The sequence below is a fragment of the Chaetodon trifascialis genome, chromosome 1 (genome assembly GCF_039877785.1).
Source record: "Chaetodon trifascialis isolate fChaTrf1 chromosome 1, fChaTrf1.hap1, whole genome shotgun sequence".
In the NCBI taxonomy this organism is placed as follows: domain Eukaryota; kingdom Metazoa; phylum Chordata; class Actinopteri; order Chaetodontiformes; family Chaetodontidae; genus Chaetodon; species Chaetodon trifascialis.
Genome location: NC_092056.1, coordinates 15,017,490 through 15,038,167, shown reverse-complemented (window position 1 = coordinate 15,038,167; position 20,678 = coordinate 15,017,490). Strand labels below are relative to the sequence as shown.

At 44.3% G+C, this 20,678-nt stretch overlaps 1 protein-coding gene across 3 annotated transcripts in view; it reads left to right on the top strand.

Annotated features, from left to right (window-relative positions):
- The window catches only part of zfhx3b (zinc finger homeobox 3b), a 214,270-nt gene that overhangs the window by 136,189 nt on the left and 57,403 nt on the right, over positions 1-20,678 (top strand). For all 3 annotated transcript variants that reach the window (XM_070960027.1, XM_070960036.1, XM_070960019.1), the window contains one exon: positions 14,734-14,965. In XM_070960027.1, coding sequence (XP_070816128.1) covers positions 14,734-14,965 — 232 coding nt within the window. The remainder of the gene's footprint in view (positions 1-14,733; positions 14,966-20,678) is intronic.

The window sequence follows — 20,678 nt, the reverse complement described above, 5'->3', positions numbered from 1 at the left end:
TGTTCAGAAACGCCTTCCTGTTTCTCAGCAAGCGTCATTTCACAGATGACTTGTAGACGAAATGAAAATTACAACAGCTTTGGAGATGACTGCCAGATCAAATTTTATTTTATTTTACTCTATTTTTACATGGAGGGGAGGGCCTCTGTGTTTCAATTCAATCACACTCTTTCTAATAGATTTACTGTTTACCGTATTTGTCAGAAGTACGAAGCCTTTTTAGTTCTTCCTAATAGTTTAGTCTGGTTTTTTTTTGGAATCCGCTCCTTTTGAACCTCTGGAGAGATGAAATGTCAAAATGTCTGGAGTTACAGGATATTAAATAGACCTAAACCATAGACTTAAGCCTTAAGCAGTTGAAACTGGTTGAGTGAGGAGCCGAATAAAGGCAAACCTCTCAGAACATGAAATTACTCTGAAAAATCTCAGATTTCAGGACCTGCTGTTTGTACTCTGATTTCCTACCATCTTCTCTTGCTCATCAAATGGAGCTTATCATTCAATTTTCCTCAATTTACAACTTTTTCTCCTTTTTCCTCGGAGCAGTTTCTAGTCTGCGCTTTCATTACTGACTGGTTGGGTGAAAAGGATGGAACAATTTGGTGATAGGTCTTTTGGCGTTGAGGATTATCTTTGATCTCGGGGGATTTTTGATTCTTTGAGTGGTCATATTAGATCAGGAGCTTGTTTGTGACAGAATAGCCTGTAAAATGAGGTCTGAGATTGAAATGTCTGGGTAGCATTAAATAGAGGAAAAAAAACGTGTTGTGAATTCCATTCTAATAATTTCTCATTGAAGGGTTGAGTGGCTTATAGCAGAATACTAACCATGTTATGTGCATGTAGTTAGGAGAGATCAGTCCTTACATCTGGAAGGGAGGTTAGGGCTTTTTAGATGAGAGATCCAGCATTGCAGTATTCCCAGTATTCAACTTAACTTTTAAATCATTAAACATGATGAAGCCATCTCCACAAAGTCAGAGGTTTATATACGAAAATCAAACACCATCTGCCATCTCTGATCAGAAGCAACAGCCATCAGGCCAGGGTTACCAAGGCAGAACAGGAAAAGCCATTAACTGCCAATCACTGCATCGATCGACAAGCCAGTCCACCACTACCACCCCCTCTCTACCCCCACCCACCCCTGCCCACAGACACACACATACAGTTCATCAGCTTTTACTGTACAGTGCGCACACATGCACAGACACATGCACATAGCCTTGCATAAACCACCACCTTTTTGTGCACTCAGGCCATGTGATGAGTAACATTTGGTGGAGTTTGTCCCTTTCCCGCTTGAAGCGCACTATCTTTTGAATTATCTTGAGTCTAGATTGCAGGATCAACATTCTGTTCAGTTAAGATAAAGGTTGTCTGACTTTTTTTTTTAGACAAAACATTGCCACAGTAAATCCAACGTGTTACTTGAAGGACAGTCAAGATGCCGTTCAAAAGATATTTCCCTCCGAGCATAGATTTGTAATCTCCTCGTTACTGAAATGCATCTAAGTAAAGTCCATTGCCCTGTCAAAATGAGAGCAGACACTCCATTCTGCTCGGCCTCCCTCCACATTTTTTGACTCAACCCTCAGATAAAAAGGAAACTAATAGAGTCAGTGAAGGGCAAAAAGAAAAAAAAAAAACAAGATTGATTTTTTTTTCCTCCATTTTCAGTGGTGTCGCTAGAACTGAGGGTCATTAGGAGAATATTTACCTACTTCCCAATTTAATAGAGATGCTGTATATCAGAGTGATCTGGATCAGAGGTCAGGGCTGGGGGGAGCAATTAAAGCGTATGGATCCAGAGGCCCTGGGCCTGTCCCACAGTGTGTGTTGTTGGCAGGAACAGATAGGTGAGCTAAAAGGGAGGCAGAGGCAATATGTATTGAACATGGCTGTATTAATTAATTGATCTTTGTTACTGATGAACTAGTGATGCATTAGTCAGGGGCACCAATGCATGTGTGTGTGCACACAGCACGCACAGGCTCACACTTGCATCGACGTGCATATTTTTGTCCTTGATTGTGGACATACAATGCACTCACATTGCACTAGTTCAACTATTATACATCATTTCATACAGGTTAAACCAGTGACCACGAACACATGCTTGTCTGTGCCATTGATATATATAGATTTTTTTCTTCATAGTTCTCTGTTTTATTTGCACTAAACATGCTTTCTTTTCTGTTGCTTGGTTGGGTTAGGTCAGCCTTCTCTGGGGCCACACAATAGCCAGAGACAGAGCAGATATGATGGATGTGGCCTGGGGCCTATGCACTCGCTCTGCGTCTGCGGTGGCCTCATCCACACATCAGCCACAGGGAGAGGGAGGGAACGCAGTAGGGAGGGAGGGAAGGAGGGCAGAGATACAAACCAGACCAGCCATTTTCCCCGTTCCGCTCATAAATATTTGTGTGGCTGATTTATAAACAGTGGAGCAAGAGAAGAGATCAAAGTGAACTGTAACGCTTATATAAAACTGGGGCTTTTTCACGACACTGCCCTACACACCATGCTCATACCTATTAAAGACAAAGCTGTATATCACGAGGCATATTGGCAAGAGTACTGAATGGCCACTCACACTTTTTAGCTCGGTCTTCCCCCAGCTGTGAGTCTAGTTCTTATAGCACTACCCTCCAAGGTTCTCAAACACCAGTTAAAGGCCATCAATAAGTGTTATAGCTAAACTCAACCTGCTCTCAGCCTGTGTAAACTCCCCCCAAGGTCAGTAGCTTCTTAGGTGGATTTTTAAATGGCTGTAGTAATGCCAGCCAGCCATATTAAAACATAGCAATGCAGTGAAGAGTCACTGTGTCCTGGTAGCGGTAGAGTAGTGTTCGTCACAGCAGACAGCTGCACATGCTGATTCAGGCAACCAGCTGGCCAGACGCAACACAAAGGCCAAGCCTCCTGTACGACAGAGAGGAGGGATTAGGGTGGGGTGAGACAGTGTGTGTATACTGTATAAATGTGTGTGTTTGTCGGAGGAGAGTGCTGGCTTTGCATAACTTCATGTGCCCAAGCACCGGCAAAGACAGGCACACACACATCCATGACACCAGCACAGCTAGGCCCACCACGAGCAGAGCAGACATTCCACACCTACAAGCTGTATTTACTTCATGCCCCCCCCCCCGACCAATCATACGCACACATATCTCCCATCCCCACCATTCATTCCTTACCTGGGTTAATGTGGGGGAGCAAGAGGTGCTCTCCTCTGCTTCTGCTCCTCCTGATTAAGAACAGTTATAGCTGGCAGATGCAGAGGAGCATCATGAAGATGGCTGTTCGCTGACCTCTGTGGGAGGGAGAGTACCATGGGTAATGGGAGAGAAAAGAAGGCCTTTTTCAATGGATATCCCCCCCCCCCCCCCCCCCCCCCTTTGTCCACAAGCAGGACAGGGTGTGCTCAGTGTGGTGAGGCCTGGGAGAGCTGCTGCTAAACAGCCTGTCTCTCTGTCAGGCTGTCTGTGTGAGTGCCTGGAGACATCTGCTTCTCTAGCTCTGGGAACACAGTGGCATTATTTTTTTAGGCACCTCACCTAGCGCTTATGTAATACACAAGTTCAGGTTTTTGTATTGTAAGGTTTTTTATTTGGCCTTTGGATTATAAGGCAATGATCTGACAATGTGTACTTCCTCTATCTATAGTCTCATCTGTACAGTCATTGGAAAAGAGCCTCCAGATCTGTGTCTATAGCCTCCCTCAGTAGTATGAGGGTGTACAGCAGTTATATGAAGCACTCCTTGTCATATATTTTGCTGTCCTCCTTAAATCCTGTTGTGTATATATTGTACATGGTGTGAGTTTGCTCAGGAAGGCAGGCATTGTAGGAGGGTTTCAGAGACAGTAGACTGCAGATTGTCTTACCCTTGGTGCATCTGAGTTTCTGTGCGGGGAGTTCAAAGTCCTGCTGAACATCAGAGGGCTGATGCTGAGTGAGGCTGACTAGCTGCAGCCTGTGGTCTGGGAAGGGTTACTGAATTATTACTGATGGTTTCAGGGGTAACTGTCCGACCACAGGACTGGGGAATATTAATCATTTATTTGATTGTCCGCATGTGCTGATTAATCAATTTGAGTAGGATCTGCAGGATTAACTACCCTATTATTCCCCTGTAAGAACAGATAAGAGATAAGGCTTTAAAATATCATATTCCATTTATCATTTATTTTTAGGTCCCTGCTGATGAGGGTGAAATAAAAACTGAGGTGAGATTAGGCAGAACAGCAACATGGGAAAAGCGTTGGGGGAGGAGGAGAAGCAGGAGAAGGAGGGATGAGGAGAGAAAAAAATCTCTTAACTGCAGATTTTAGTGCCTCAGAAGATGGGGGGGGGGGGGTACAGCTTTGTATTTCTTCAAACATGGCACAGAAAATCAAGTTGTACAGCTGGGAGTGAGAGAGCTGAGAGAAAAGGGGGGCGGAGAGACAAGAGGAACAGGAAGTTGATGGGAAAGTGATAGCTGTCTCCACCTGGAGTAAAGCCTGAGCTGTGTGCTAAGAGGGAAGGCAAAGCACGGGAAAGGAGGGAGCTGCTGCAGTTGACTCCTATCCTGTACTCTGGTTTAGGTAAGTGTGGCTCTCATACCAAGTATAGCTAGCTGAACTGATCCAACAATGGCACTATTCCTGTTTACCCCACTCACTACCTATTCAGTCTACAAATTCTCAATCTGCCAACTGTTTAATGTGTTATGTCATGTGGTAATGCCTTTGATTCCAACATGCCTCCGTTTGTAAATACAAGAGGCACTCAAAAGGCTGTGGTTTCTTTACAAGCATGGCGCCCCCGGCGCTTTGGTTGGGAATGCATTGAGAGGGAGAGGGATTGGGAGAGTAAGGGAGGGAGTGAGAGGTGGTTAGAAACTGTATACACTTCCCGTTGCTCTTCTGCCAACCCCTCTCCCTGCTGCCCCTGGTTGCGCAGACAGGCAGTGTGTGAGAAATGTGAGAGGGAGGAGTATATCCTCTCTCCTGGCTGAACACAGCTCCGTAATTATGCACTTTTCAGCAGGTTTTACCTTTAACACTTTCCTCCCGGGGTTGAGATTAGTGCTCACCATGCTTGATTTACTGCACAATTACTGAACAAGAGCTCTATGTAATCAATAAACAGGAAGGGGAAAAGTGGTAGTCTTTGAAGTATATTTTGAGATTTTTTGCACGATTGAGCAGTGTATATGGTGGAGCCAGTAAGGGCAGCTTGGCTGCGATGCCAGCCTGTGAAATATCTATTATATCAGGCATGCCTCTTTGCCTTACCAGCTCTCTAAGCCTCTTTACAGTGCTCAACTACTGGAGTGGAAAATGACATCTTTTTTTCTGACCATTGCTTAACACAGAGGTCAGCAACAAATTGTCTAATAAGGACATTCCTCCAAAACATTAGATTAAAATCACAAGTTGTGCTATAAAATTGGGTCTTAATGTGATCTTATATTTTACGTGCACAAGTTACATGAGAGGGAATACAAAGCGCTCTTGTGTGGTAGCTTGCTATGCCCTGTATTAGATGTCCCCAAACGGGCAGCCAGCACAATGACCTCCATGATGACACTTGCTAATGGCATGAGCAGTTATTTTGGGACGCTCCAGTGACTGGCCATCACAAGTCTTTCTGGGGCTTTGGAAAGCTTTTTGCCAGCATAACCAAAGCAATAGGCCTCTCCCAATTAGTCTGGTCTGTGTTTGATTTTTAGTGATGACAACTATATCTCAGCAGCAATTATGCTGCACTGAGAATGATGAGGGTTTAGGTTATTGATCCTCAATTGATCGTGCTGATCAATGAGCACTTTTGTTTCTTTTTTATGGAAAGTGCAGTTATGGTTTTTTCTTTTGCTAATGAGCAGGCCCAACAGAATGACCCTGTAAAGAAATCTGTGTTAGCAAGGCCCATATGTATTAGTGATAGTTGGCTATACTCTTGGGAAGCAGCACAGAGCACCATTTTTCAACACAAGTGCACTAACTCCCTGTAGGCACAGGCCAAAGGCTGCTATTGGTCTTACAAAGAAAAAAAAAACTTAAATTTGGACCTTATGAGGATGGACAACAGCTGTGTTTTTCTGCATTTTAATCATAGAGTTCTAATTCAAAAAGGCAGCAGCTCAAAGGCCTCTCACTGACGAATGAACAGGAAGGGTCAGAGGATGTGTGTAGTGATTTTTTTTATCCTACAAAGATCCTGACACTCTAAATGATCCAAAGCAATGGTATTTTTTGTGCCACTGAAACTGTTTAGCTTTTTTATCTCTCGTTTAGTGTGAACACCAAAAGAGCAATGTCATTCTTTTACTCATTAAAGTTGCAGCTTTTTAGTTGCCCGGTATGGAAGAGTTGACAGGTGAAACTGGTGGGTGTTTGGTGTATGAATTGCTTGAAGAACCCTCAGCAGCAGGTTCACTCCAACAAAGTACTTCATGTTCCATGGAAATAAGCCCACATATAGACCCACTCCGTATATTCACCTCCACTCAACCCCACTCCACCCCATTAATTTTCATTTTAAGAAGAGGACCTCTCAAAGGCCATGTTGCTCCTTTTGTCAGCGCAGTGCTGCTAATAAAGATAGCTGCGTAAGACTGGGTTAAATATTAACACAGGCTGAGCACATCATCACTGTTTTTAATTAGCTGGTGTCTCTAGCGGGCTTGTGCGAGGGCAGTGCATGAACAACTAAACATTTTCCCTTACGGGATCTCAAACACCCTCTCTCCAAAACAAATTTCTATGAATTTTACATAAAAAAAGGATACAGGATAGTCAGAAAACATACAGTGTTACAGCTATCACAGACTTATTGTGTAGCCTGAAGCAGCAACCAATTATGTGGTAATGAAATATTTACACTACCAAACTGAGAACGCCAGAGGTGAAAGCTGGATAATACAAGCCTGAGGAGACAGTATTCTGTGTCTCCTCTCTGCCGTTACGTCAGCGAAAAGGTGGAACAGGAGATCAGCTAATGACAATAGGCTTAGAAGCAAGAGCGTGGGCAGGCCTGCAGTTCAGTAAGCATGGCTTTTGGTCACCCCTACTGCTGTGGGCACATTTAAGGTTTTTTTCTAGGTCATAGTAGCCAACAGGGTGGGAAGAGGACACATAATAATTGTAACACTGACTCTCTCGAAGGCCACGTCAGGCAAGTTTTACCTCCGGAGTTCTTTTGACTCCTGATGGCTACTCTCTCACAATGATATGGCAATGAATCTGCATTCACGGCATTGTGATGTTTGTTCTCGAGGACTAATTGTGTTTGGGTAATGTTCCTGCTCTGAATTTAATTCTCACTGACTGCATTAATCATTACAAGTGGTGTTTGCCTGTATCTTAATCCAACAACCCCCTATTCCCCGGCTCACCGTCTCCCTCAGTCTTACAGGGCTCGCTCACCTCCACCCTCTCCAAACTCTTTTTCATCCTTCGTCTCCATATAACAAGCTTTTTGCTGCCCACATTCAAAGTGGCTTCACAAGGCCACGCTGCCATTGTCTGGCTGGCTAGTGACAAATGAGAGGCAGTGAGGTGTTGGAGGCTCTTGTCAGCTTGTGTTGGTGCAGGGCTGCCTCTGCCTTTACCCTACTAACACATCAGTGACCCGACAGTACAGCCAAGTTCAGATCTAGCTAGTCAGTCATCTTGTTCTTATCTAGTATGCACACACACTTCCATTAACAGCCCTAAATAGCTCTCTTCAGACAACCAGCACTTTTCCAACATTCCTGAGATTTTCCTCTAAATCACATGGAAGTCACATACATACAAGAGGATTCTGTTTGACTGATAGCTTGAGGTGTCCGTAGCCTGTCATCATGTTTGCATTGCAAACACTGACACATCACAGGGAGCGTCTGACAAAGCTGTATACTTAAATACACACTCAAGTACAAGACTTGTCATGCTGGATGTGACGTTGGCTCAGTTTCTTAGCCAGAAGACAGGATGGTTTTGAGGGTCATGTTAGTGGCCTCTGGATGTCATCTTTGCCTGCTTGGGAGGAATACAATTGAAGCGTTAAGAAGTTTGAAGTAGGTGTTTTTTGGGGTTTTCTATCTCTCCTATGAAAATCTCATTGTATCTTATTGATATTCCTGTTTTGTATCATCTGTTTTCACAGCCAAAAGACTTGTTACAGCACAAAACCTGTTCTTTTCCTCTCTAATCTCACAAGTCATTATTGTCATTAGAGTGGTAGCAAAGCACTGATGTGATGAAGTATTATTCAAAGTCAAAATCTGAACACGTCAGTCTGATTTGTGCGTCCTGTTTTGCTAAAATGAAAATCAAAAAATGCTCTTCTCTGGCCCTCTGCAAGTAAGTATTGTCACCGTTGTCCAAAATGGAAGGTTGTGATGTTGACACAGTGCTGTGGGTAATGGAGAGAAGGGCCAGGGCAGGTCCTGATTTGCCCCATTCAGCTTCCAGATGGTACCTTGCCAGTACATATGTCATTAAGTGGCTGTAACAGTTGTTTTGGTACCCCCATGGCTCCACCCTGCTCTCGCCTCCTGCAGGCAGACTTATTGTACTGCAATTTTGGCAAGCTCCTCCCAGCATGGCTTTCATAAAAGCACCAGGAGGTTAAGCTGTTAATTAGCTACTGAAAGAGGAGGCCAACAGCTTGCTGTTAATTTGCTTTACTGTTTTTTTTTTTTCCTATTTGGGGATTGACATCATTTCCTGCCTGTTTTGTAGTCATCGCTGTGTGTCACAAAAGCAGGACCGAGCTCATTAAGATGGGGCGAAATGTGTTTATTTGGCTACGATTAGAAGTGCACATTATGTATGTATGGCCATGCTTATCCAAATGTTCTTAATGAGAGAGACCCTGGATGCCAGTGTGGGGCTCCTGTGGGCATAGGCCCAGGCTCGTTATCACCGCACAGGGCATTGATCTCTCCACCGCCTGCTTGCTTATCCTCCTCCTCCTCCTCCCCTCTCAAAGACAGTGACTCGCACATGAATTATGTGGACACATTGATCAGCTGATTGAGAGCTATTGTTTAGAGCCTTAGGTCATTATTGAAGGAGGGATTACCCAACTCTTGTTTTGTGCGTGCGTATGGCAGAGTGTATTACTCAGCTCCTTGTCAGAGCACATACTCCCCTCAGCTCACCTTATATTTGCAACGGCTACACAAATGTACACACATGCAAGGAGCACATAGAGCAGCCTACACAATCAGCGCGGCCCAAATGACTGCCTGCATTGATTGCCTTCCCTCTGCAATTATGTTCCCATTGTTTACTTTCTAGCATCTTACTCATTCAAACGGAATTCAATAATTATTGCTTTATTTAACGTTAAAGTAAGTAAGAGTGGTGGGTGTGGAGCACCAGTAGCTGCATTGTCTTTAAGTGTCTCTATGACCCCTCCCAGGCTACTTTGTTTCATAGACCCATGTTAAGTCATCCTCTCCAAGGACACCTACAGCGATCCATCTTTACCTCGCTGCCCTCCCTTACCACACAGAGGTCCGTTTTGTTTCTCTCTTCTATCCCAGAGACAAATATGCAGCCTGCTTTTATTCACCGGTAGTGATGGATCATTTCTACAGCACAGCAGTAGAGGAAGCAACTTAGCACATTATGGGCTTTGAGACAGAGGGACAGGATGCAGTGGAGGGGTGGCAGGGATTAGGAAAAGTAAAGGAGAAGAAAGGACAAGGGTGCGGATGAGGTTCAGGAAGCAGTAGGTAGGCAGTTTGGGCCTGGAATACACAGTCCCCTTAAGCCACAACCTAACTTTCAGGCATGTTGCAGCTTGCAGGGCTAATTCAAAGCAGCCACCGAATTTGGCACCCAGTGGGGCCTCTGTGGTTGGAGCTGTTGTTCATGCTGCTGGCAGGCAGGGAATCACAGGCCAAACTGCAAACACTCAGTGACTCCAGTCACTCTGCTTTGCTTTCCTAAATAACCTGCTTACGCTCCAGGGGAATCCCAGAGTGCAGATTTATGAGAATCCAGTCCCCAACAAATCTCTGCACATTCACAAATCCGCTGCTGCTGGGAAGAAAGAGGTCATTACATTACATTATTTTAATTCTTGAGACCCCTAACCCCAAACTTCATTCTTTTTCAATTTAAGTGTATTCTAATTTACAATCTTCACAATTAGGCAGCAGTTGGACTGAAACTACCTTTTCAGATGTTGCATTTTGGATGCAATCTGGATGCAATAGGATAGTCCCATGTGCTCTACAATGCATGCATACAATGGCCACAGTTGGCACACAGTGAGACTTAAGCCACACATGGGTGTTTTCTTCTCCCTTTAGCCACGGTGTGTTTTTCAGCCCAACAGGCACATTGCATTGTCTCCCTTCAGAGTGAAGCACAATTACCTCATTGGTTATAGTTGCTGCCATGACATCACTATGTTTGAATAACAAAGGTGCTGGCTGACTTCTTCTAACACATCTCAAGTCAGGAATTATGTGGTACATTTTGTTCTCAGGTGATGGAGAAAGGCTGACTCCAGCCTCTGTGATCATAAAGGATAAAATCTCATTCAAATACAGAGGCCGGTCTGCTCTGTTGCAGTGCATTGCATGGCATCAAGTGTGAATTGCAGTTATCTAACCTGTGTAAGCCTCCCATGAAGTCCATGTGTGCCGTGCCGTGCGCGCACACACACATGCAGACACCAGCTTTTAGTGCCGAGAATCAGGGAGACTGTTACAAAGCAATATCCAGGCAGATACTCACTGGCTCTCTCACAGAGAGAATTTGGCAGCTCTCTTAGAATTGATAGCTATTTAGCTCACAGATAGTCATCTGTTTTAATGCATTAATTTTGTATTAACAGCACTGCCAAATTTAATGGTGGAAATTAGGGTATGATCATAATGGTGTGTGTGTGTGTGTGTGTGTGTAAGTGTGTGTGTGAGAGAGAGAGTCTGTATGTGCATGTGTGCATGCTTGTGTGTGTACATTTCTGATGTTCTTTTTGTCTATACTTTTGTATGTGTGTTGTGTGTACATGCTGTATTATACAGCTCCATTGGGAGCCATTCTTTGGAATTACCGGCTCTCTGTCTCCCTTCCACCCTTCCAGTAATACCCACCTCTATCTTGTATTAGTTGGGCTCTCTCAGCAACCACACTGTTTTGTGTTAAAGGTGCACTTTTACTTTGCATTTAAGTGGATGGAAATGCAGATGTATGCAGTGCTCTGGGTGGGTGGTGAAACTGATACAGGCATGCATTGCCCACTCAGAGGGCAAGGTGCACTGTAGAGTTATGAGAGAGAGGATGGGGTGGTGCCCACACCGCCCCTGTCCCTCTTTACCTGAAAAAGCACAGAGCACTGCTTCAGCCTCCACAGAAAGAGATAAGGTGCTCCATGGAAGAGAGAGGCTTGAAAAACCATGGTTGCATTTTTAAACTATGAAAACCACCACAGTATAAAAAAGCTTTGAGCTGGACCTTTCAGTGGAAAAACCAAATTGAATGTGATCTATCATGTTAAACATGATAAATGTAATCTTTCAAAATGTATAAAACAACAAATGTAGTGAAGTATTATTCAAGGTCATTTAATCAGGATGAGATTTTACAGTAACTGCAAAGGATGTTCCCATAAGACACTGTAATATAACTATAATATGACTGAAGTATTTTAAGACACCTACAATCATATGTGTCTTTGTGATCTTATCTGTTGAATCAGACCACATGTACAGCACATTCACATGCACGCAGCGTGTCTCCCATGCCCTATTGAGAACATCACTGCATTCTAGGCGGTCACATTTGTACTTGCTCAGCTGAATCTCCTATATGACTGCTGTAAATTCCCAGACAGTTTAGTGGTATTGAATCCATGCCACTGACCCAGCCAGCTTCCCCCCATTATGCTCCACAGCTCCCCTCCTGTTGGGGCCTCGACAGGGCGTTTAGAAACCCCAGAGCCATGCCGACCAACTCCTCCCAGCTCAACATGACTTTTTCATTAAGCCGCCAGATTCCTGCACTCCAGTTGGAGGTGATTTATCAACTCAGGGCTTCATTGCAGGTTCATAGGAAACAGACATAGGCCCTGTCTCATGCATTATTATGTTTCACATTCAAAGTGTCTATGCATGTATGTGTGTGAACCAGAGAGGGTGATGGACTGCGAGTGCACTGTGTCCATGCTGTGTTTGGACTCTTAGATACAATCCTAGGAGGCTCTCACATGGATTACTGCTATGGAATCCAGTGAGAATCCATGTTTGAGAAAGTTGCCGCGTGTGATGATCAGAGGGTTTTTGTTCTCGTGGGCCAAGCTGTGCTGCTCTCTGAGGCACTATGGTATAATTTTGCGTCAGTGCTCTCTGGTATATTGACTGAGCAGGGGCCACCTCACTGATCACTCATTGGTTTGATCTCTTACCTCGTTTGCTGACTCTAAAATGCCCCAGACTGCCTTGGGTCATGGCCAGTGCAAAGATGGTGAAAGTGGTGGTTTACAGGTGTAACCGTTTGACATTTTAGACAGAGCTACAAGCACTGGGGCAGGCCAGTTTTGGCCCTGTCGAGGCTATCTTGCTGGCCAGTCAGGTTTATAGTGAATTATGGTCGATTCTGGGGCAGGCGGTCTCAGGTTTACTCCTATATAAAGCCTGTGCTTTTTATGGGAAACTATAAAACTCCCAGGATTTTTTTCCTACCTCCTGAGACTAGCTTTGAAGTTTCGGTCAGGTGCTGTCATTTTTTTAAAACTTCTAGTAGATTTTTGGAACCTTGAGTCATTTGCAGCAAGAACTCTTTTTTTAAATTCAAGACATCTGCTCTGACTGAAAGCAGTTTGCATGATGGATTTGGTGTTATCTATAACTGAATCTGTCTCTCAGGTTTCTCTCTACCTTAGCTCTGATGCAATATTTGTGCACATAGGAAAAGGAGGAGGGCTCCCACAATATCCAGCAACACCTATTCATGACATCATGGATGGCTTAAAACGAGGCGAGAAAGGAGAGCACACAGAGACACAGAGCCTTTTACAATCACCTAATAACTCTATTACACTGAGCTGTGGGGCTCACAAAAAGGAGAAGAAAAAAATCTCCTATTCCTTTTCCTGGAAGCGGTGTCTTAATGCACATTTTAGGTGTAGAAGTGAGAAATATGAAACCAAAGAGAATGAAACACAATAGCTCAGAAAACCCCATAGCAATATTACAATATTGCCAGAAAATTAAACATTAGGAGAAAGGGACAAGAGCATTTTAGGGAGGCATAATATTGTTATGACTTTTTTTTCTACCAGCCTGTCAACACCTGATTTAGATGTAATGCGGTTAAATGTCTCATGTTTCCATTGCTTTTACATTTTCCGGCCAGCCAAACAGGCCATCCATTGCAGGACAGGACAGTTTGGTTTCTTTTTGATGAATGCTTTAGTTTTTTGAACCTTTTATCTTAGTGCAAATCTGATATACTCTTTAAATACCAAATTGGTAATAAAACCTGATCGAAACAAAAAAATACTCAGCAGACCAAACTTCAGTTGCAATCACAACTTTTCAGCTCTTTATCTTATTGCAGTTTAATATTCATCAGTGCATTTACCTTGTTTGATAATACTTAAATTGTATTTAAAATGCTAATATTTAGAAAATATATTAATAACTGTTACAATATACAATGCATTTCTTGCTCACTCAGCATTCCTCACAGGGGACGTGGGGGTCCACGATGATTAGAGTAGAAAGGGGAAAACTTTTGGTGATTGACATTGATTGCAGCCACAGAAATCCACAGTGAGACTCCAGAGTTTGATATTAGGAGCAGCACATGACAGGCGTGACATGGCAAGTGGCCATACCGAGTCTGGGGATTTTATTGTAAACATGCAAAAACAATCAGTGTGATGCTTTAGGATAGTGGTCAATAACTCTGTTGCTCACACCAGGCCCAGCCATATTGTGTTGGCCTTGCATCATTGATTGAGCCATGCAGGAGGTAATTAGACTGGAGCTCTGTGGTGTGACAAGAGGTTGTGGTGGTATGATGTCACTACGGGGTGTTCGGCATGTTGTGATGCTGTGGAGGGTGGGCTGAAGGCTGGACTGCTGTTGAGTCTTGGAGGAAGTTCTGGGGTTGACAGGTCAATAGCAGTGCTGATTTCCTGTCCTCTGAAGGTTGGTCCTCCTGTTGTGGAATGTTCCAGTTTTTCTCAGAATGTACTAAGTCCCCCTCCTGCCTCACCACCAGCTGACTTTGCCTCTCTTTCTCTATGAGAGAGCGAGGATTTAACACACCATGATCAATATTTAGTATCCCATGCGTGAAACAAGCAGATGTTTGGAGTTTCCTTTTCAGAGACGGGAGGCTTCTGTTGAGTGAAGGGGATCAATGCTCCCTTCCGTCTGTGAGGCTGCAGACCCACGGCTTCTGAAGGGTGGCTGATGCGATTCCTGCCCACCCTCGGGCCCCTGAGATTTGCGTGCCTCCCAGGCCTCTCCTGTCCTGTTAGCCCACTGATACAGACACTCACACAGACAAAGTGCGCAGTCCAAACAGTTGTCCTGAAGTGGAAGAGGTCTGGATGTTAAACAACAGGGCTGTGATTGGGAATTGATTTGTTCATTTGCCAACTGTTTGAGCGAAAGTGAGTCGGTGGTGCCTAGCCAGCTATCTGCCATCTACAATAACCTCTTTCTCTCTCCTTCCCTCTCTTTCCCTCTCTCTCTTTCTCTCTCTCTCTCCATCTCCTCCCACAGCACCTGCAGCAGCACGAAAACGCGGTGGAGGGTGATGCCTGCTACTACCATTGTGTGCTGTGTAACTACTCGACCAAGGCCAAGCTCAACCTGATCCAGCATGTGCGCTCCATGAAGCACCAGCGCAGTGAAAGCCTCAGGAAGCTTCAGCGCTTGCAGAAGGGTCTGCCGGAGGAAGAGGAGGACCTCAGCTCCATCTTCACCATTCGCAAATGCCCTTCTTCAGATACAGGTCAGAACCTGCCCCTGGGGCCGTGTTTTAGTATCTCTTTACATGTGTCTGTCTTTGTTTTACTCTCTTGAACTCTCTACCTATGCCATCCCGTTTCTTGTACGCATAAACACACATTCATCCGCACTTTCACCTCCCCATGGAATTGGTGTCAACATTGATGCATAACAACTAATTCATTTGTTTGATTTTTGAAAAGTTGATAGAGGTGGTACAACCATAATTGAAGTGTATAGGAATTAAACTTGAACGTACATTACTATCTTTATATAGGAAGTACAGTATTATTTTTTACATTGACAGAGCTGAGTGAAATTCTAACTAAATAAGCGGAGAGTGGTTCCATCAGAGATCGAATTAAAAACAGCATGACTGGGAGTTATGTCTCTTAATGTGATTCCAACAATGTAACTTTATTTTTCAAACATACATTTGATATTGATATGATTTTAGGACCATATCATTCACACAAAATATTCCTGCAAAGCTTAAAAGCAGAGATCCCTATTAATGGGAGCTGTCCCTTTCAGCCATTAAAGACATATTGAGACAGAGCTTTAAGGCCAGAGAGGGAGGAGCCCACCAACAGCAGCAGCTGCAACAACAACAAGAACACCAAAAAACAGACACAGCTACAACAACAGTAGCATGACTGAAACGTGCCTCGACTGCTCATTTATTATGGACTGATTAGGAAGAGTGAGCTGTGGTCAATTAACACTCTTTCTCAGCAGAGATTTGGTTTTCCAATCACTTTAACTCCTGTGCCCTGACAAAGGGGCTCTATTGTGTGTCCCTCCAAGAGGGAGCCATTACTTCCCTCGCACACATACTCGCTTCGCTGTCTGTGTTATGCAGGGGAAAAAAGGCCAGCCTGTGAAGACGCTTTGTTCCAAGGAGGCAAGGATAATGAAGCCAGCGGCCGGGAAATTGCGCAAAAGGCAGTCACAGATCTGAAGCAAATCATTAGAGAACATATTTAGCTGAGCAATTAGGGACAATTAAGCTTTCTGCTCACTGCACTTCAAATATGTTAATGACTACAGTACAGTGGACAGGCGAACATGCAAAGGCAAGAGGAAGGGCCATTTAGGTTAAAAGGGTTGGGGGATGGGAATTTACTTTTTGTGTTCAGACAGGAGGAGCTGGTATGCTGCATGTTTTTTTTTCTTATTTTTTTTTTCACGAGATGTTGTGTTTATCAATCTTTTTGTTCCCTTTTAACACTTGATGTACTAGATGCCCATGTTTGTGCCAGACTAAGGCATCTGAGCCTTTGGTTAGTTAATGGGCCCCTGCAGTGGTGAATGTGTGCGGGCAGTGTCATTACATATACACGCACACACACAAACAGCAGTTACTCTGCTGCAGGCCTCAAATTACTTGAACAGACTGATAGTTTCTAACAATATGTCAAACGAATTGAATTTTAATTTAATTTGTCAACGCACTTTACATTTAATGTCTTTAAAGTTTTTTTGTTATTCTAATTCTAAGCCGTCATGGAGTTAATTCCTCTCCTTCACAATGAGCTGCTCCATACAAACGCAAGATCAGTTCTATGACCATTAGTACTCAGATCTTAGTCATTGTTTTCAGTCCAACACTACCTCCATAAAAAAGAAATGACCGTACCTCAATAATGATCAGAAAACTCCGCCTGTAATCATTAAAACTGCTGATTCAACACCTCTCATCAACCATGTCACACCCTAAATGCCTTGTTCCAGCATCATCAGCTGCGCCGGTCCACCTCATAGCCCCACCCCTCCACTAGGGCTCAACCCTTCCCTCCCAGTGTAATATTTAATTTCCTCTTCACTAGCTCTTCTGTGGCACAGGGCTCCTTTTTGTGGTTTAGGCATAGTTGCTAAAGTGGTGGAACGTTCGCTGGCTTGTTAAAACAAAGTTGCCCCTGGATTTCTGGGTCACCTAGACAGTAATTCCCCCTCCTGCTGCTGTTCTGTGATCCTGCGAGTGGTTCTCTGCTGGCTTTTGGTGCTGGGCTCGTAGCCTGCTTGGGATTTTTCCCAAAACATATGAAGCCTGTTTTTTCCTTAAAAGCTCACAACACATGACAACATTTTACAGAGTAATGACTGAGTCATGATCTGTCAACTGATGCCTTTCAATAACAGCAGTGGAATGAAGGCTAGTTCATGCGTTGCCTGGTGTGTTTTACACATTACTTTGCATATTAATGCTCCCTATGAGGATAGCAAACACAGACCTTAGGGATTCGGTGCCACATGTCTCCTCTGGGCTGGATGTCAGAGGAGAGCTAGGGCAGCAGAAATGAGATTTCTTTCCAATTAGACTAACACAGGGATAAAAGGCTTGCATTGTTTTAATTCTTGCTCGCACTGAAAATGTGCTGCTTAGGCATGTTGCTCTGTGGCCCCGCCTCCATTTGTCTTCTTTAACCCTTTATCTGAGAAACAAAGGGGGCCTCAGAGGGACCCCAGCCCCACACAGCTGCCCTGTGTGCAGAGATCACCAACTAAAACTCAGCACTGGTTGGAACCAATGCACTGTCTGCACCAGAGCTAGCCTCTAGTTATAAGGATAGCAGCTCATTACCAGGTAGCAGGTAGACACAAAAAATAGAAACAAGAGACATGTATGTGACAGAGGAGGCGGGAGGAACGTGCTTAAAGTCCCCTTAAGCATTCACTCAGTTGGTTTGACAGCATGAAGACAAGATATATTTTAGGTTTAGCGGTTATGGAGAAAAGGTAAAACCTAGTGTCGTGATGATGTCAATTGTAGGGGTTAATGGTGACTGCTGACATTGTGAAACGTCGGGATGTATGTGTATGAGGGAGACCAATATATGGAGAATAAGAGAAAATAGGGAGGAATGGATGCAAAAGAAGAGGGGAAATGAGTTTGGGGAGCTTGCGTGTGAGAGCTAGTGTGACACTTGAGCGTATGATGACCCTATTTCCTATGAATGATGTTCACCAGGGCATATAACTCAATGACACATTGAGGTTTCTCATTTCTTAACATTTAATCGACTAAAGTTATTTTTTGAGCGTAGAACAGAATGAGATCATGCCTTTAAAAGGGCAAAGTTAAATTGCACTGAAGGGGTGGATGCCCTTCTGCAAGAATTATTTGCTTTGTTGTGTGTGAGAGAGAAAGAGGGAGATGCAGGAGAGAACATTTTATAAGGGTAAAATATTAGTATTTTTCACTGGTGGCATATGTTTGTTTGTGTGTGTGTGTGTGTGTGTGCGCGCGCGCGCGCGCGTGTGTGTGTGTGTGTGTGTGTGTGTGTGTGTGTATTTATATGTATGTGTATGGAGGAGGCAGAGATGGAGAACAAACGTGGCTGACAGTGTGGATTAGCTCCTGCTGTAAATCTGCCTCAGTCACAGATGGCAGGCCCTTGATCGCTGGGCTGTGACGGCTTGGCTCTCATCGCAGGAGGAAATCCCTGTCTGTGAGTCTAGGAGGCTGGGAAGGAGAAGGCTGGGGCTGCCTGGGCAGCCACAAGTCATTGTCTCCTGTCTGTGTAGACACAGAGGCCTGGGTATTCAAGGGCGAAGACTGACTTGGGGAGGGGGTTGTCTTACTTTGACTCTGCAGTTGTTTCATGCACCTCACCATGAGAGCTTGTAAGTGGAACTTAAGCCTACAGTTAAGATCAGCGTTACTTTTAATGACCAGTTTGAAGAACTGGGCAGGGAAGCTGTGTGCATTATTAAATGGAAATGAGACGAAGGGATGCATACAAATTACTGCATAATAGTGGTATCCAATATGAGATCCATTGCTTGTTTCGCTAAAAGGGGTGCGCTTTCAGGGTCACACACCTAATAGTGAGGCCTGTCCTGACAACAGAGGCATTTCTCTTCCCTCCCCACATGCCTCCCTCTCCCTCTCTGCCTCATGCATAATTCTTGAGATGCACTGAAAAGGCTGGAAAATGGGCTGTGACATGGAAAAAGGCACTAATAAAGCAAATATAGAAAAGTCACTCATATGTTAAGATTTGCACAACACCTTGCAGCTCACACTCAGATTCGGTGATGGCAGACAGGATGTCGACATCCAGTCTGCCAAAATTACTATACCAAACGTCTAATATGCATTATATTTAACCATGCCCTCATCTTTTTGTCTCACACTCTGCTTCCAACCACTTTATTGCAACATTTTCACAGAGCTGTACCCTCCCCTGCTATCACACTCAAGCTATCTGCATGTCCAGTGGCTAAGCTAAAGCTGTTAAAGCCAGGTAGAATCAGAGGTGAGCCAGGCCACGCTCTGATGGCATGCAAGGGCCATAGTCTGAGCTTTTACTCCCCACAGGCAAGAGCAAAACAGACGGTAGCCATTTCTGGAATGTCCTCCTTTATTCATGCTTGTTAAAATGCAAAGTAAACCTTTCCAGAAACAGGATATTGTAGCCCCTAACCACCAGACCCTTTCTACATGCCACATTATGGCCAATCTGAAAGTAAGTTGTATAGACAGACGCTGCTGCAATGCGCTTTTAATAAAGGCGGTTATTGCCCTGGTGATGCAGAGTGGATATGAGGATGAGGACTGTGCAGGCCTGGATGAGTAGGGCCCCAGAGGGCCCACAGCTCAGTCAGGCCTCCGTCAGTCGCCTGCCTTCTAATCCCTGTCCGAAGGGCATCAAGGCAGCATAGGAAATTGTTTGCTGTCCGCAGAACGTGCCAGGAAATTCATAAATACATTACTTTTCATTTTGAAAATATTACAAAAGACTAGACGTTTATTAAAAAGCCAAAATGATGGCTTTATAGATTTTCCACTTGTGTATCAGCATTCATATGACCCTGCTGCTCTAACGAACACAAGCAAGTCTTTTCTTTGCCTGTGCCGCCTGCTTTATGGACTCACTCAGTATGAATTCCTCTGCTGGCTCATCCTGTAATAGCAAATTGACCAGAAAGCCACCACTCTATTCTGGGATAGGCTGTGAATAAAAATGTCTTGTGTCCAGATTTTTGCTACCTCTCCTGACTGAAGCCTCATTCTATAAATACTGGCTAGCTTTGCCCCCTGGCTGGATGTTGGGTAAAGTCTAGGTCCTGGTGTGCCAGCCTGTCCAATAGATCTGGTTTAGAGGTGAACAGAGGCAGCATAAATGTCACAGATGAGTGTTTATATATGGGACAAAAGAGTCGATGAGAAGTGATAAATTCAATGTTGAGTCGTGCTAAAACAACAAAAGCAGCAGAACCTTTTTTAGTGCAGTATTTGGGGAGATTTGCTCATCCTGCGGGCCCTTTGTGCAATTTCTCTGTCAGTTATGTCATGTGGGTGTAAATATGCAGCAGGTTTTATTTTGCAAACTTGCATACCCATAAATGAGCACACACATAGGTGTCCGCGCTGAGAATCAGGCCGTGTGTGGGTGCAAGAGGCTCTGCCTGTCATCAAGCCCATTTTCAGAGGAGACTGGCAGCACATTATAATATTGGTTTCCCTCTCTCCTGTCATTACTAGACACTCTCCTTGAAAGCTGATCCAAAAGATAGACAGTCCATCAGGAGACAGTCATCTCATTTGTACTTACTAAACGTGTTAATGAGTTCTATTTTAAGTCCTAGAGGCTTTGCTGCTGGATATTGGAGCAGAGGTGGCGATCGGTGGTGTGACGTGCTGGATCAGGAGGAGCTCAGGGGGAGGGGGAGGAGGTAATGCAGTAGCCCTGCTGCCCCTCATGTCACTC